General features: G+C 33.5%; 2 protein-coding genes and 1 non-coding gene across 3 annotated transcripts; 2 read left to right on the top strand and 1 right to left on the bottom strand.

Annotated features, from left to right (window-relative positions):
* The first annotated feature begins 3,699 nt into the window (after window positions 1-3,699).
* Window positions 3,700-7,415, top strand: LOC133672227 (thioredoxin reductase 2-like). Its single transcript, XM_062092612.1, has 2 exons — window positions 3,700-4,833; window positions 7,056-7,415. The coding sequence occupies exons 1-2, from the start codon at window positions 3,795-3,797 to the stop codon at window positions 7,124-7,126; spliced, it is 1,110 nt and encodes a 369-aa protein (XP_061948596.1). The 5' UTR covers window positions 3,700-3,794; the 3' UTR covers window positions 7,127-7,415.
* A 1,006-nt stretch (window positions 7,416-8,421) lies between these two features.
* On the top strand, window positions 8,422-8,494 carry TRNAK-UUU (transfer RNA lysine (anticodon UUU)). The gene has a single exon. It is a non-coding gene; the product is annotated as a tRNA-Lys (tRNA).
* Window positions 8,495-9,142: 648 nt separating this feature from the next.
* Window positions 9,143-12,424, bottom strand: LOC133696353 (3-hydroxy-3-methylglutaryl-coenzyme A reductase 1-like). Its single transcript, XM_062118528.1, has 4 exons — window positions 11,314-12,424; window positions 10,612-10,793; window positions 10,163-10,509; window positions 9,143-9,806 (listed from the first exon to the last, which is right to left on the bottom strand). The coding sequence occupies exons 1-4, from the start codon at window positions 12,276-12,278 to the stop codon at window positions 9,564-9,566; spliced, it is 1,737 nt and encodes a 578-aa protein (XP_061974512.1). The 5' UTR covers window positions 12,279-12,424; the 3' UTR covers window positions 9,143-9,563.
* Between the last annotated feature and the right edge of the window lie 5,629 nt (window positions 12,425-18,053).

The following is an 18,053-nucleotide window of genomic DNA, read 5'->3' as shown; positions in this document are numbered from 1 at the left end:
TCAAATAGAATTCATATATCTAAAAAATTCACAATTGAATCCTCTTACTCGTACCCATTTACGAATTACGCCTTAGATTTATGTTTATGTGCAAAATCGAAGTTTGATGTTCTAAGCTGGAGAATTTCTAAAATCTAAAAGTCTAATTAAGATAAAACAAAACAACCATAAGGATTTGATTAAGATTTGGATTAATGTTCGTCTACCTTTTTGCAAATCAATCATCCTAAATTACTTTGGTTTGAATTTTTTTTGTAGAAATTTTTTTATTTTTTAAAAATTATTTTTGATATTAAAGCATTAAAATGATCTAAAAACATATTAATTTGAAGTAAAGAAAAAAATAAAAAATTTAATTTTTTTAAAATATTTTTAAAACACAAATACAAACTAGAATTTAAATATATATATATATATATATATATATATATATATATATATATATATATATATATATATATATATATAACACCAAACCTTCTTTTTCTATCGCAAAAACAATGCAAATCGTACAATTGTCTTCCACAATGCCGTACGGAAAACACCCACTATAGACTTAAAGAGCCCAATCACACAAGGCATAGCATATAGAAAGGTTGGTTGGTCAAATTGCTTTTTTAAAAGCATATTTGTTTAATTAAAAATATATATTATTTTATTTTTAACACCAACGAACATGTTAAAGGGAAAGCATTGAAAACAGCAGTAAATTATATTGTTTTAAAATAAATATTAAAATACAATTCGAAGCACAAAAGAAGAAAATTTCACAAGTCAAACATTGTTAGACTAACAAATCTTCTGCATAAGAAAATCAATATGGTTATCTACAAGCAGTGTTCTGTCTCCCGCAATCGCAAGTTGCTCTTTCCGGATTTCACTCATTGATACCATTTTTTTTTTATCGCATCGATGTAAGGCTATGCTTTTGGCACCTACTAATTTGAAAAGGGACGCTTCCGTTTTCTTTTCTTTTTCTTTCTTCCCTTTGGCCCTACCATACTAATCATATCATACTTAAATTATTATTATTATTATTATTATTTCCGGGTTTTGTCCGGGTCAATTTTTTTATATCAAAACGATGTTATTTTAGTAAAAAACAACATAAAAGTCAACAGGTTGCAACCGGGTTTTTGATCGGATCTTACCGGGTCAACCCGCCAAGTCACACCAAGTTTTTCCTTCTTCTATTTAAAACTATGCTTCAAATTTAGGATAGAGATATGACATGAGAGAAAAAAATTATATAAGAATTTATTAAAGATAATAAGAGTATTTTCTTTAACATTAAAAGTTATGCTTTTGTGTTTTTTTCTCTATACATCTCTTTTATAATATATTTTTTTATTTAAATTAACGTGGGTGTTTAGATAACCTTACGTGCACTTTGATTAATTTTATAAGTTCTGAAGTTAACGATCATGTACGTCTCCAATGACCCTGAGGTTTGTAAGACTCGAACTGGTGACCTCTAGAAAGCAAATTCAGGATCTGACCAGTTGAGATTTACCCCCTCATGGTTTATTACAGTATAAATATTGATAGTTATAACTTAACACCATAGAATTTCTTATAAGTTAGGGAGTTTTATTTTATATTTAAAATGTTCAAAAAAAGATTTTAATCTTAATTGATATATAAACTAATATCGGTGTATAATTTGCTGACGAATTAGAAAAAAATAATATTTTAAGATACATATGATCATATCCACGTTGTAAATGCATAAATCTCTCCCATTAGACCGTCCAAAAGCCACAACACCAAAAACCCACCATTTTCTAAGTCCCTTCGTATCTCATCATTACAACTCACCTTCCAAAAAGTCCTTCTTCAACCTAATTTATATAAGAAACTTAGGCACCAGTTTTAATTTTCCTGCATTAGCATCAGAGAATTAAGGGGTCATATGGCAGACACCGAAGTTGGGAAGAGAGGTCGTCTTCACCACCACCACCACCACCACCACCACCACCACCACGGAGCCAGCTGCACAAGAGGTTTCAGGCTAAAGTATCCCAGAAGATTTTCAGTTCAGAGATTCAGAGCCAGATTTTTCTGCTTGTTCAGGTTCTTGAGTAGATGGAGATCTTCTTATGGACAAGCAGTGCAGTATTTGAAGAGAGGGATGGGTAGGGATAGTGGCATCAAAAGATGTGGTAGCAGCAAGAGGGTATTGGTGATGGATGCAACCAGCTGCCACTACATGGAAAAAGGTGATGAACACTACAGTTTCAGATCGTTTGGAAGATCAAATTCTTTCTACTCTGAAGCCATTGCAGATTGCTTGGAGTTCATTAAGAGGTCATCCATCTCTGTGGAACAAAAACAAGTCAGCCCAAGATAATCATACATATCCACTGTATGTTCTTGTATAAAAAAATCATAGTGTTTTTCGTGTCATTCACTTGTGCCTTTTGCTGTGTTAGATTCTGATTTTTTTGTTCTTCTTGTTTTGCCTCTTCAAGAGTGCTTGAAAGCTGAAACTATTCCCCTCCTCGCCTTGTGTATATATAATCCAGAATCTTGGGTTGCCATGAATTTTTCTGTAGCAGAAGCAAGAGAAGTTTGGAGAAATTAACGAGAAAAGTACTTGTTAAACCAATTACTAGTTCAATTCATTCCTTTTTCTTGTCATATTATCGAAAAATATTTAGAATTCTGGTAACTATTGTTTGATTTTTGCTTGGAATATATTAAAGTAATAATTTTTATTTTTAAAAAATTAATTTTGAAATCAGCATATTAAAAATATCCAAAAACATTAAAAAAATTATTTTAAGTAAAATAAATTTTTTAATTTTTTTAAAAAATGCCCAAAGCTGTTCTTGAATTTTCAAATATATTTTTGAATTGATTTTGACAGCAATATTACAAGGAAGAGTGGCAAGTATTATTATATATGTTCTTGAATTTTCTCACAATTTTTGAATCGATATTTTTAGTATTTTTTTGATGACTTTAAAATATTAATGTAAAAACTAAAAAAAAAACTTGAAAAAATTAATTTAATATATTATAAAAAAATACTTAAAAAAAATATATTATACTATATAATACCAAACACACTAAAAGATTATTATCTAGTGATAATATCGGTAGGGTGGCAATCTAGGGAGGAATATTCATGGTAGGTGTGAAAGGAAGAATTTAATCAAAGCTTGTATAATTAGCACCTAACACCTTGCCATTATTTGACTAAACATAGTTATGTTCTTGACAGAAGGCAAAGCTTTTTCGTTGAAATTTAGGGCTTGATGCCACTGTATTTTGGACTTTCTATAAAGTTAGCAAATTAAAGCTTTAATTATGATGTTATTAATCCCTTAATTATTTACTTAAAAAGAAGAAGGGAATCTCTATGATGACCAATGATGACTATGGGCTCCTGGTCACTTCATGTTTGGGCTGGGCTTTTTATCACGAGCCAGCTGCTAATGGGCCGAACTTGAGTAGCTCTGAAATGGCTGACCATTCAATTCAGTTTTGAAGTGTAGGTCTGTATCTTGACCCAAGAGGCGTCTGTTTTGACCAAAGAAAAATCAATTTACGGAAAAACCATGACTCTTCAAAAACAATTAAATTTGAATAGTATAATATTAGGTAAACTTGTAAATCATGGAGTTATTTATTTTTTATTATTAAAATGATGGCAACAGTGGCAAGAAAAGAACCACAAATCCTCTTTCTTTGGATGTAAAACCCTAAGAAACATCGAGGAGATAAAAGGAAAAATACAAAAAATAAAATAAAATAAATAAATGAAAAAAAGCAAAATCCCATAAAGAGGAATGAATCAAACATCTAGCAGACTAAAATCCCTCCTCTTTAAAGCCCGCAATTTCATAGGCATAGCCACCACGTCCATCGTCGCCGCTTCCTTCTCCACCACATCCACTCCTAAAATAACCACCGCAACCTTCACCGCCATGGAAGAGCTCAAGACCCGTGTCTGCATAATCGGAAGCGGACCCGCGGCACACACTGCAGCGATCTATGCCTCTCGAGCTGAGCTAAAACCCATCTTGTTTGAAGGTTGGATGGCAAATGATATCGCCCCCGGCGGCCAGCTTACGACCACAACTGACGTGGAAAACTTTCCTGGTTTCCCTGAAGGAATAATGGGGGGTGATCTGACTGAGAAGTTCCGGGCTCAATCCGCCCGTTTTGGGACCCAAATCTTTACTGAAACGGTTACTAAAGTGAATTTTTCGAAAACCCCATTTGAGGTTTTCACTGATTCTAAACGTGTCGTTGCTGATTCGGTTATTGTTGCTACCGGGGCGGTGGCGAAGAAGCTGAGTTTTGCAGGGTCGGAAACGTTTTGGAATAGAGGAATTTCGGCTTGCGCGGTGTGTGATGGGGCTGCGCCTATTTTTAGGGAGAAGCCATTGGCTGTGATTGGAGGAGGGGATTCCGCAATGGAAGAAGCGAATTTCTTGACCAAGTATGGATCTAAGGTTTATATTATTCACAGGAGGGATACATTTAGGGCTTCTAAGATAATGCAAAGTAGGACGTTGTCGAATCCGAAGATCGAGGTCATTTGGAATTCCGTAGTGGAGGAGGCTTATGGAGAGAGGGTTGTAGGTGGGCTTAAAGTGAAGAATGTGGTTACTGGGGAGGTTTCGGATTTGAAGGTTAATGGGTTGTTTTTTGCTATTGGACACGAGCCTGCTACTAGGTTTTTGGATGGGCAGTTGGAGTTGGATTCTGATGGATATGTTGTGACCAAACCGGGGACTACAAAGACTAGTGTTCGTGGGGTTTTTGCTGCTGGTGATGTTCAGGATAAGAAGTACAGACAGGCTATTACTGCTGCTGGCACTGGTTTGTTTCATTTACCCCCATTTTTATGTTCTATGATTAATTTTATTGTTTGGTTTTTAGGACTCGTATATGATTTTTTCTCGGAACCATCAACATGAATGTTTTAATTAATAGTTTAAAGGGCGGGCATAAACCTCGCATATAATGATTTCTCTGCACTATCAATATGAATGTTTTGATTAATAGTTTGAAGGGCAGGCATAAGCCTCAGAGTGTAAGTTATGATCCTGAATCCTTCAGGAAAGGTTAATAAATGCACCGTCAGTGTCATGCTTGGTATTGGATGTTGAATCTTGTTAGTTGTCTGGTCCTACTCGATCAATGGTGGATCCTGAACAAGATTTTAGGGGAGGCAATAACATGACTGAAAGTATAGTGTAAAGCTTGTGTTCGCACACAATTCCATTCATATTAAGTTTGGATAATAGATTTGATTCCATCAAAAATGAAAAAAAGAAAGAAAAAAAAATTAGTTTAAATTTTCAATTTTTGTTGTAATTTTGATTGTCTAGTATAATGAGTGTACAAATAATACTTTTAAATTAATTGGGAAAGGAAGCACTGAAAATTTTGTATTTTATTGCTTCAAACTAATATGTTCGTTATATATCTATATATACACAGAGAGACGTTTAGCCTTTTAAAAAAAGGAAAAATTCGAAATCAAGTATTCAATTGCAAGCATATTTTGAGATGCAAGGACTGAATTGCATGATTTAAAAAATACAAAGACTTAAATGCATATATAGTAAAAAATTGAAAATCCTTGGGGAGGCTGCTACCCTCCCCTGTCTATGAAAGTAGCTGCCACTGTACTTGATGTTATCGTATCAAAGCCTCTTTGTATAAGTTGTAGGCTTTACCAATGTCAAGAACACGATTTGTCCACACCTACTCATGTTGTTCAATTGATAAACCATCCCGGAGGCAGTGAGATTGAGGTTAACTAGTCTTGAAAATGTGAACAATTTGATTGATCTTGCTGAAATAGCGTTCTCTGTCATTGGTTTAAATGCTTGTTTCAGATAGAGTTTCAAATGGCAGACATAAAACTCCCAATATAACTCTCCCTGAACTGTTGACAGAGGTGTATAAAGGATGCTTAATATGTGATTAATGCTGTCAGATTGGTCTTGTTTGATATTACATGCTAAAGCCTCTCTTATAAATCCCTCTCTTCCTGAACCAATTTGAAGAAAACAATGTACCTTTACCTGCTTGTCTGGTTCATAAATAAGTTACTCTTTAGCTGACATTGAGGTTCGGACCAAGGGGTCTTGAAATTCAAAGAAATCTCATGCAAAGAGTGTTCTTTGTAAGAGGAAATGGAGTGTAACAGGAACTATGCTAAGAAATCAATTGTGACTGGAGTTGGGCTGTGAAGTGGTTTTCTGTCTTTGGTTGCTGATGGAATAAGAATCAAGTAGTAGTAAACCTGACTTGTTTGGAAGCAAGACTGTCAACTTTTAGGTAGGACACTCTAATAGTTATGTAATGGTGTGTTCTCTGGTATTGTAGTGGTTTCAGCTTGACGCAAAGAATAAATGAAAATCTTAAAAAAAATATTTTAATAAAATTACTTTTGCAAGTGCTCCACATACTTAGCATTTGGGTCACATTTTAAATATCATCCCTTCATTTGTGTGTTGAACCTACCTACATTGTCTGTTACGGGCAACATAGCATTTCTATTTGGTAGCATATCATCCCTTCATTTATGTGCATAAACTATGCAGATCCCTTTGGAGATTTTATTCTACATAACACACGATTTGATTGTGAGAGATAAAATGAAGTCTGAAAGACAATTGTTGTTTGATGGATCGACATGTGCCAAGTTGTGGTTGACTTGAAAAAAATATTAAATTTATATATTTTAATAATTTTGATGTGCAAATATTAAAAATATTAAAATATATTTTAATATATATTGCGTTACAATACCAAACACGCAGAGTTAGTGCATAAGGGCAAACCCTGTACACCTTGTCCAACCAAAATATAGAACTCTTTCCGATAACAAATAAGATGTCAAAATATAGAAATCTTTCCGGTAACTGCATGCACCACAGTTTGTCTAGGACCCGGTATTTTTGGACCATACTTGGTTAATTTTGACTGAGCAAGAGTACCTTCAAGGAATAGCTTTGTTTCATCCACCTTACCTGGTTTTGTGTTCTCATTCTGATTGACTTAAAATCTGTTGTTTCATGATAATGCAGGCTGCATGGCAGCGCTAGATGCAGAGCATTACTTGCAAGAGATTGGATCCCAAGAGGGCAAAAGTGATTGACTATCTAGGATATGAAAGGGTACTCGGGAATCTGAATAACAGAGTTACCCAGATGTGCTGCAGACTTTGATTGCATCGTAGTATGTATACAACATTAGCACAATATTATCAGTCCATTCATTACTCGATTTGTAAGTGGAATTTGTTGGACATAATTTATGTTTCCACCTTTTCTTCCGTCTGCTGTGAACTTATTTGGGTAGCTTGTGTCCTGACACATGGTGCTCCAATTGGAATTAGGCCGATCAAAGCTTCCAAATGATGCTTTGCTGAGGCCTTTTGTTTGTCATCACTGACACTGAATGTCTTCACTTCGATGCACGTGAGTTTCCCCATTTTGAACTAAAAACATAATATTGTTGGAATCATAGTTATCATATCCTGGCCATGTTGTTTTAGATTTGTTTTTTCAAAAGAAAAAAACTATTAAAACGATATTATTTTAGATAATTTTTTCTTTTTAAAATCTCAACTGGTCAGTTCTCATCCGAGTTTGATCTTGACCTTGACCTGGGCAATTAGGCAGGTTATGCTTGACCGTTCAATTTCCAAACTAGCTTGCAATGAAACTAGGCTCAGGTCAGGGGACTTAGTTCTGGAGTGGATGCTATCTTTTCTAGTGGGCTGATATGCAAAACGCAAGCAACAAGACCTCATCATAATAGATTGTTGAGGTTTAAACCGTGAAGAACTGGTAGCCATTAACATCAAGGTAGTAAAAAACCCTAACAATATTATGATCAACTTTAGATTTTGAAGATCTCAGATTGAAGAAGATGATTTTTCTCTCATTATCCTTTTGCTATAAACTGTGACTGAAGTAGTTAAACACAGGGTAAGCTATATTTTAGCCTCCATAGATTCAGAAATTTTCCACATTGATCCTTGTAGTTTAAGATTTTGTAGTGTCAACTCTGTAGTTTTGAAAGAGTTCCAATCTAGCACCAAGGAGCCAGCAGATAGCTCATGAAACCTAGAGGAGCAGTGCCCATTTTTTCTCCCATTTGCTTTCACTTGTCAACTTTTCCCAAGCTCTCATACATGCGATAATAAATTTTCTAAAATTCAAAAGACAATTACAAAATTGGCCTATAATAATCACACCGAAACTTCTGGAAACTCAAGGGTTGACATTGGGTATTTTAGAGGAGATGTAAAGTGGAGCTTCCCTGAACCAACAGGGTCCGAAATGTAATTTCCCCATCAACAAATTTATTGGGTGTGAATGTTCCTTCATTAGTTTCCATCATTCATAAAAGGTATATATAGACAAATCCGCTAACAAGAACGAGCAAGCCGTCTTAGCTCAGCTGGTAGAGCGCATGGCTTTTAACCATGTGGTCGTGGGTTCGATTCCCACAGACGGCGTAGCGTAAAATTTATATTTTTTCTTCCGTCTTTTTTGATAGCCCAGCCTGGTAAGCACCTGTAACGTCCTGAACCATTGAATTTATTTTTGTGTTTTAAAAATAATTAAATTTTATTTTTTAAAATTAATAATTTTTTGATATTTTATTATTTTAATATATTTTAAAACAAAAAATATTTTAAAAAACAATAATTATCCAATTTTAAAACGTCCATTTAATTGGTGGTTGCCAATTCACCTTCATCCCAGCGGGTGATATGCCTAACACCCGCCCCCATCTCATTAATGTCAACCTTGCAATCCTCTTGTTGATTTTTTTTTTAATTTTTATCAAAGCATTCTATATCCCATGTTACCTACAATATGTGTTATAGTGGGCAACGCCAACAAATCGATGATGCCTAACGCCAAAGCCAATCTCACCAGCTTGTCAGTGCAAATTGTTAGTTTTTGCTGGGAATGCAAGTGATGCAATTTGATCAAAAAAGAAATCTCCCTGATGGGATTTTTTTAGGTTCAAAATTAGTGATCACAGTGCTAAGAAGATGCACAATCAAGGGTTTTTGGACCGGCTAGGGCTGATTTCCTGATCATGTGCTTAGCCTGATAACAGAGAAATGCAGAGTTACAATACAGACAACAGGCACTTGAAACAGATCTAAATCTCATTAAGAGATGCTCTCACCTAAAGTTAATCCAGATCCAAAGTACAATTAACAAGAAAAATTAACTTTAAGAGATCACAGTTTGGCCCAGAGAGCCTCGACAATTGGCATATCATGCAAGGGACAGAGGTGAAAACAACAGATCATGGCTCCACTATCCCTTTAAAAAACTCACAAATGGAAGCATCCTGGTAAATCTTGGAAAGAGACCTACCAGAGTCACATGATTCCAGCAATGTGAACTGGCTTTGTTTATTAACTAGCTGCTCCACATGGCCATCTACTTGTTTGTCCCCTCAACACACTCGCCAGCATTCTGTCTAGATTTTTATATTTCCTACTTTCTTACTGAAGATTTATTTTTTGCTTCTTCATTGTAAGATATCTTGCCAATTAAAATATTTTAGGAAGCTATCTTTGACACATCTTTGCTTGATCTGTTGTATTTCATGTGGCTCTTTACAAGCTGACCAGCTGCAATTGCAGACATGAGGGACAGCTCTCCTGCCAAAACAGAACCAGCAACGATAGTAGCCAAGAGTCTTGAGTTTGATCCTGGAGAATCTTTGCTTGCGCCCTTTACTCCAAGCAGGTTCAAGCAAGCTGATTGGGATGCTAGTTGGGTGCCACCTCCAACTGTGCCCACCTGAACCAAATAGTTGATGCATAAAAAAAAAAAAAAGAGAGTTAGAGTTTTGCTCTTGATGTCAGAACTCAAATTATAACACAGTTTTTTGATTGCATGACTATTAATTTACACATGGCCTTCCTCTTCAATTACAAAGCTAAAATAAGGTTCTTTATATGTCATGATCATTGTTATGAAACCGGCCCACCCAGCAAGTTGACATGGGTCTTGGCCGAGTTTCAAATAGAAAAAACTCGGGCTTATAATTAACTCGGTTAAATCTAAATAATTTGCCGGGTCACCCCGAAACTCGAGTTGAATATTGAATCAACAGACCAAAAGGTTGGAAATGGCTTATTAGCTAGGCATTTTACCTCAATGGAAGGCATGGTGACTGAGATATGAAGGTCCTTTCCATTATTAACAGCTTCCATCATAGTAATGCAGTGAGAGCTCTCAACATTCTGAGCAGGATCCTGTCCTGTGGCTATATAGACTGCACTGACAATATTGCTGGCATGGGCATTAAACCCACCAAGAGCACCAGCCATAGCTGAACCTGCAAGGTTCTTAAGCATGTTAAGCTCCACCAAGGTATCTATATTGGTCTTCAGTACCTTCTGAACCACCTCTTCCTTTATGATTGCCTCACATACAACTGACTTTCCACGCCCTTCAATCCAATTTACAGCTGCAGGTTTCTTGTCTGAACAGAAGTTGCCTGAGGAACTCAAAACACAGATTGAAAATACCGAATCATTAACTGTATACATCACCCGATAATGAATCCAAAAATGGAAATTAAGCAGCACGGAGGGTTTACCAGAGATGCCAATGATGTCCATGTCAGGAAAATCTGTTTGAACATAATCAAGAACATTTTGGACTCCTTTGGAGACCATGTTCATTCCCATAGCATCACCTGTGCTGCAACTAAACCTCATGTACAAATTCTTTCCTGCCACTGCACATTTAATGTTTTGTAGCCTTCCAAATCTGCTTGACCTGCATATCATCCACCACGTCAAGTATCTGTGCCCGTGTGAAATAAAAAATTCAATCATAATTTTCCTTTTGGAATATAAAAATCTTCCCGACAGAGACAAGAACATTAGAAAAGCAAAACCTGTTGTGGTAGATAAATATAATAGGCGGGTAATGGTTAACCCATGCAAAATACTAATGAAGAAAATTAGAACCCATCGCCATCAATAAATTTTCATTCACCAACAACAAAATATTGCCAAAAGATCAAGAAAAGTTCTGCCAAGACACTCTTTAAAAAAGCAAAACCAAATCAAACAGACTTTAGCAGTATCCAAAATCATATGGTACCAACTTTCTAGCTCCTTGGCTGGATAGCCTTGGAGATGGACAATTTCCAATTTCAAGAAATCAAGAAATAAATCATTGTAGGCCAAAGAAGACTAAAAAGAAGGATTAAATTTGAAAAAGGAAGATTGATTAATTAGTCTAATATCTGCTTTCTTAAAAAAAATAGGAAAAAGAGGAGAAAATCAAGAACCTGTTGAAAGCAACAGAAAGAGTGTCGAAATTAGCAGGATCCTCAACAAAGAACTTCAACTCAGCAGCCCTTTTTGCGGTCCCAAACCTGACAACAGGAGCTCTAGTCATGGCATCTTTAAGCAACATAGAACTAGCACCACCTGATGCATAAATAGCCTTGCACCCTCTATTTGTAGAGGCCACCAAGCACCCCTCAGTCGTAGCCATTGGGACCATATACTCCGTCCCATTAAGCAACAATGGCCCAGCAATTCCCACAGGAATCTGCACAAACCCGACAGGCATCTCACAACACTGCCCCAATATTGACTCATAATCAAACCCTTCTAATGGCAATCCCTCCAGAGACCTCCCTGTCATCCTCTGAAGCGCTTCACGCCGAATAGCAGCTGCCCTTTTGCAATCTCCAAGCTTTGATTCAAGAGAATACGAAGGAATAGTCCCAGATACCACTCCTTTGATAACCTCCTCGTCGTCACCTGATAAAATTAATGGTTCTAATTGAATCGTTGGTGCAACAACTCTTTCCCTCGAAACAGGGGCAAGAGTGCATGCAAGTGATTCCGCAGGAGTGCAACCGATACCATTTTTCTTGATCATAACATTATTATCTTCCTCAACATCCCAAGAATCATTAGACCCTCGAGAGATAAAAGATTGAACAACGCCAATCCCAAAGAAACCAAGAAGATAAATAACCGAAGCAGCCAAACATACTATCCCAGCGATTTCAGGGAAAGTGATGATATGAAGGGGAGTGGAGTTTCGGATCTTTTCGCGCCAACGATGGAGAAGGAAGTAGGCCACGGAGAAAAATAGCCCGAAGAACAAACCATTTGTTAAGTAAAGAGGTAATGGGAGTGCATCCGATGCCTTTACAGACGTCGGAGGCTGTAAATCATGATGATCATGGTGGTGACGAAGGTATGGTTTCAGGGTGGGTTCGCCGGCATGTGTATCCATGCTGACGTCGGATTTGGCTGGACGCCGGCGGACCTCGTGTATTGAAGTCCGGCTAAAAGGGTGAAGATATTGATAAGAAGAAAAGAAACAAACAAATGTCAGAGAGAGAGAGGGACAGGGAGGAGGAGAGGCTTGAGAGGAAGAGCGGAGAGATAGGAAGGTTTTTATAGTACAAATAGTGGAGGTTGGCGCGCTGTACCGCAGCTCACATGTACGGCATGCCTCTGTATTATTACTATTATTACTCTTCCTAATTTTTAAACCCAAAGTTAAATATGGGGTAAGTTAAGGTCAGGACTCAGGAGTCAAATAGATTGATTTGACTTAACTTAATTTTTTATATTTTATAAAAATTAAAAAAATATTATTTTTAAAAAATAAAAATAAAAAAATTGATAAATTTTAGCTGGTTTTTCTCTGCCTATAACTCGGGTGACTTGGATCACAAATCAACCCGTGGAATCTAATTGGATTTTAAAACAGGTATATTATCAATTATTATTATTATTATAATTATTTAATATCTTTAATAAAGATTAATAAAGATTGTAGAAGGACTTATCATCTGTCTAGATATTTTAGGAAATTAGTGCTGCATGTATGTATTATTTCAACTATTAAATAATAATATTTTGGTTACGATCTTTATTAATCTAATTAAATATTTTTAGTATTTTTTTAAATAATTTCATTGTTCGATAAATCTTGATATAGTTTTATTATTTTTGAATATATAATATTATTGTTTTTTTTCTTCTTTTTAAATCATTTTAGAGTTTTATTATTTTTTGCATGGGACATGAAGGCTTAATTTGATTGCAATTTCATTGTTTGATAAATCTTGATATAGTTTCATGTTTCCGTTTGTAAGCATGCATGTTTATTATTTAGTGCTTTGGCTTTGAATATACCACTAAATATAGACTATAATAATAATAATAATAATAATAATAATAATAATAATAATAATAATAATAATTGTTAAAGAATCATCTCAACCCAATAGTTTAAACTCTTAGGTGAGGTCCTAAGATATGATTTATATTATTCTCTAACACACTCTCTCAAGTGAAAGCTCTTGGGATTTGAAACTTGCACAGACCCATATTACATTGTACTTAATTTTTATCAAATAAACGAGGATGATGAGATTTTGCTAAGGTCCCTGAACAACTTAAATTATTGGGTTGAGATAATTCTTTGACAATAATAGCAACAAATATAAGGGAGAATCTGTAGTGTACATTGTGACCTCCCTTCAAAGGAGAATGATTTTCTCTTTTTATTTCACCACATATCATCATCATCATCATCAAGATTTAATAAGATATAGTTGTCTCACTTGTTTTTAAAATTATTGGCAGCATTTCATTATTATTTCAGGATAAAATAAATAAAAACAATAAAAAAATGAACGGTAAAAAAAATTAAGATATAAAAATAAATTTATTTGACTGATTTATTAAGAATCACATGGATCCACAAACAAGCAATCTCGACCCTGTTTGTTTTTGCATTTTAAAAGTATTTTTTTTAAAATTAAATTTATTTTTATTTTAAATTAATATATTTTGGTATTTTTAGATCATTTTGATGTGTTAATATTAAAAATAATTTTTAAAAAATAAAAAATATATTATTTTAATATATTTATAAATAAAAAAATATTTTAAAAAACAACCATGACATATTCCCAACCGTACAAAAAATGCAATGTACGAGGAGCATGCTAGCCTCTCATGCCATGGAAATGGCTGCCTGACAAAGTGACTTCAAGGTAACTAGCTTTGGCTGTTGGGCATGCATGGAGTCACTATCTATAACCAAACTCATTTAAGATGGAAGCACAAGATGTCCATTTTCACACACAATTTTGAGCATTTAGGTAGCCATAAATGATCATTTTTAGAATAGTAAAAAAGATAAAAATAATAAAAATAAAAGAGGCATATGCGTCTAGATTTATTTTAAAATTATTATTTTCATTTTTGTAACTAAATATATTTTTATCTTTTCAGTATTTATAATATCTCGTATCTAAAATATTATTCAAGTAGCAACCATGAACAGAATGAAAAAAGCATAATATAACACAAAACAACAACATTTTCAAAGGAAAAACTATTGATTATGTGCCTCCATTGTATTATATGCACGAATCCTTAGCAGTAAGCTGATGACTTTTGCATTGCCTTAATGGCAACTAACTATTTATGTACAACTATCTTTGGACCACCAGAATAAAAAATCAATATATATATATATACATATATATGTGTGTGTGTGTGTGAAAAACAATTGCCTATAATTTTATAAAATTCCAATGACATATTTATTCCATTTGTAGCATGTTACATGTAGAAGTTATATTAAGAAACAAAATAAAAAAAAAGTTTTTTTTATTGAGAAAGGACAACTAAAAATCAATGTCAAAATTGTTTGATTTTGAAAATTCTCATAACGTAATTTTGAGTTGTATTTACAGAACCATGTCCCATGTTCCGTTTTGTAAGCATGCATGTTTATTATTTAAGTAAATATTTTTAGCTTTTAAAAAAAATTAATTTCATTGTTTGATAAATTGTCAAAATAAACTATAATTTCTAGAAAGATGACAAGTACTACCGATATCTTTATTGCCAGAAAATTTAAAATTAATATTTTAATTGTTCTGTTGGTGTTTTCGTTTGTTAAGTCTAATTGAATTTTTCAATTTAATCTAAAATTTTCAGAAATCACTCATGCATCACCAACACCTTTACCAATAATAATTTAAATATTAATATTTTTAATAAACCTGTCATCTATCATCGATGATTCCATCTACAAATCCACAGGAAAACATAAACTCTTAAGGTATTGGTAAACAAGTAACTGTTGTGACTTGGGATCCATCATAAACTAATTTTATATTCTTACAGTGACAAAACAAAGATATATCTATTCTATCCTTGATGTTTTCATTTCTCTTTCTTTTCATGTCAATAACCGTGTTGAAAATATTTTCAAACATGTTCTTTTCAATGTGCATGACATCAAGGTTATGACGGAGAAGATTGGTCTTTCAATAAGAAAACTCTCAGAAAACACTTGGCTTTACTTAATTATAGGCCAAACCAAAACCAAGAAACTTCTACTTACCAAATTGAAAACCAAACATAATGTCATCGTACTCCCATACCACGTCATATAATTCTTCACTTAATAATAGTAGCGGTGCAACATCCCTTTTAACTCTGCCAATATAGAAGTCATTTCTATTCTTTTTATACTTGTGATTTGTTGGTAAGAACCACTTGTGGCAATGAAAAAAAGGATACTTTACCGTTATTTATTGACGTGAAGGCTTTGTTATTTTTCATACAATATTAACATGCTAGTTTTCCATGCGTGCTCTATCCATAAATCATTCCATATGCAAAAACAATATTAATAATCCACATCAAAGCTGCCTTCATTTGAAAATTTTGTTTCATCGATACATCATCTATCAATGCCCTTGATGACCACAACAACTTCAATTCATCAATCAATGGATGAAGACAAACATTTATATTATGACCTGGACTATTAGGACTGGGTATGACCATAAATGAAAACATGAACTCCTGCCTCATACAGATCCTTGGTAACAAGTTGTAAACCGTGAGTATCATCGACCAACAAGAACAAGGAGCAATAAATAAACAGAATGAATTGAATCTGTCTATAAATAACTCAAGATGAACGTTTCTTGATTCCATTAAAAAATGATGATGCATCTTATTAAAATGTTTTCAGGTTTCATCATTTGAAGGGTGCATAATCACTCCATTCACTGCATCATGTGAATGATGCTATGTCATGTGCTCAATGGTTTTTTATGACATGAATAACCTTTGTAGTCTAGGTGTGATTGAAAAGTATCTAAGCTTTTTAATGTGCGACAAGATTCCCTTCCCTTCTAGTTCTGGGTTTATAATGAGCATACTCAAATGTTCTGCACTTGTCAAGTCATAAAATAAATATTACAGACGGATTTACCGATGAATTTAAATTCATCGATAATTCTATATGTAAAAATGACATGTCATCATACTTCTTGACTTTGTTTTCATTCATTCTTTTCTCATTCTAATTCCATCAATATATACTAAGGGAATATTTTTATCGGTGTTTACTGATGGATACTGCGCAGGCATATTCAATCAGAAAAATTCACTTTAATCTATTGACAGAAATATTTTATTTGTGTGTCTGTTTATATTTCTCAATTTGTTGGTAGTATATATTTCCCGAAAAATAATCAAATACTACTGTGACAACTTGAACTTAAGATCACTTTCAAGCTATAAATGTCGGAGACCCAAGAGACCCGAGATTTGTTTTTTTTTTTGAATTAGGAAACAAGAGAGGATTTATTAAAAATCAGGCACGACACATCAAAGCAAGCTTTGCCTGTTAGACATGCATGGAGTCACTATCTATAACCAAATTAATTAAGATGCGCGTACCAAATATCCATTTTTAACACATAATTTTGAGCATTTTGGTAGCGTTAAATGACCTTTTGTTTTTTTTTTTTTAAATAAGATAAAAATAAAAGGGAGACGTTTTAGGTAGATTTACTTCTATTGTCTTTTTTTTTTTAATTAAATGTATTTTTATTTTTTAATATTTATTTTTTATATCTTAGAACGCTAACCAAACATAAATTTGTTCGGAAAACACCAAGCCAGCCATATATTTTCAATGGAAAAACTATTGACTATATGCCTCAATTATTTGATCTTATCAAAGTGTTAATCCAATTGTTCATAGAAGCAGCCAGTTATACAAAGTCACATTAACATTATATCTCAATTGAATTGTATATTTTATGTATGAACCCTTAGCAGTAAGCTGACTTTTCCATTGCCTTAATGGCACCTAAGAACGCTCAACAACTCGCTATTTATGTACAACTATATATCATTAATTAAAAAAAAATATTAATGACAAATAATAATCACTTGTTACCAGAAAATCGATAAATACAAACGGAAATATCAAATGAATATTTTCGTTGGTAAATTACCGACAGATTTTACCGATGGAAATATTTCCTTGGTATTTACCGAGAGAATTATAGTGGGAAAAAATATTAAAACAAAGTAAAAAAAATGATAACGTGTCATTTTTCGCTTTTTCCGTCAGTAAATCCATCAACAATAATATTTTTTTATTACCAACGGATAAAAAATTACCGATAAAAGATTCACCGACGGAGACTTTCCTTTTAAAATAATTCATTTCCCTTGAAAAGTTATTAAGAATCATCATCATAATTTTCAAATAATTTTTAATAATATTGTTTTTTTTCATAGACATCATTTTGTTTTGGAAATTAAAACTATCATTATATTTAATTTAATTAATAAAGAAAACACTTTTAAGTTAATTTTTAGTCAATCTATTTTCATGAGAAACTAAATTTGCTTCTAATCATTGTTTTAATTTCAAAAACTTAATCATCAAGGAGATAAGAACTCTTAGAGTAATTCCCTTGCACCTAGTTTTACTAACATGTATTAAGCATGATTATTAACCCTAACTTGGTATGTCGATTCTATAACTCGTAAATCCAAAATTATTCCAAGTCTCATTTCAAATTTGTTTGGAGGTTGATCAAGTTAAAGTTTTTGGGTTCAATTGACCTGATTAAACTTAAACGAGACCTAACCGAGTCAATTTTAAACATTTTTAATTTTTTTTAATCTAAAATAGTATTGATTCATGATTTAAAAAACCTATATA

This window comes from Populus nigra, chromosome 1 (genome assembly GCF_951802175.1).
Source record: "Populus nigra chromosome 1, ddPopNigr1.1, whole genome shotgun sequence".
Classification (NCBI taxonomy): domain Eukaryota; kingdom Viridiplantae; phylum Streptophyta; class Magnoliopsida; order Malpighiales; family Salicaceae; genus Populus; species Populus nigra.
This window is presented reverse-complemented; position numbering and strand designations above follow the sequence as displayed.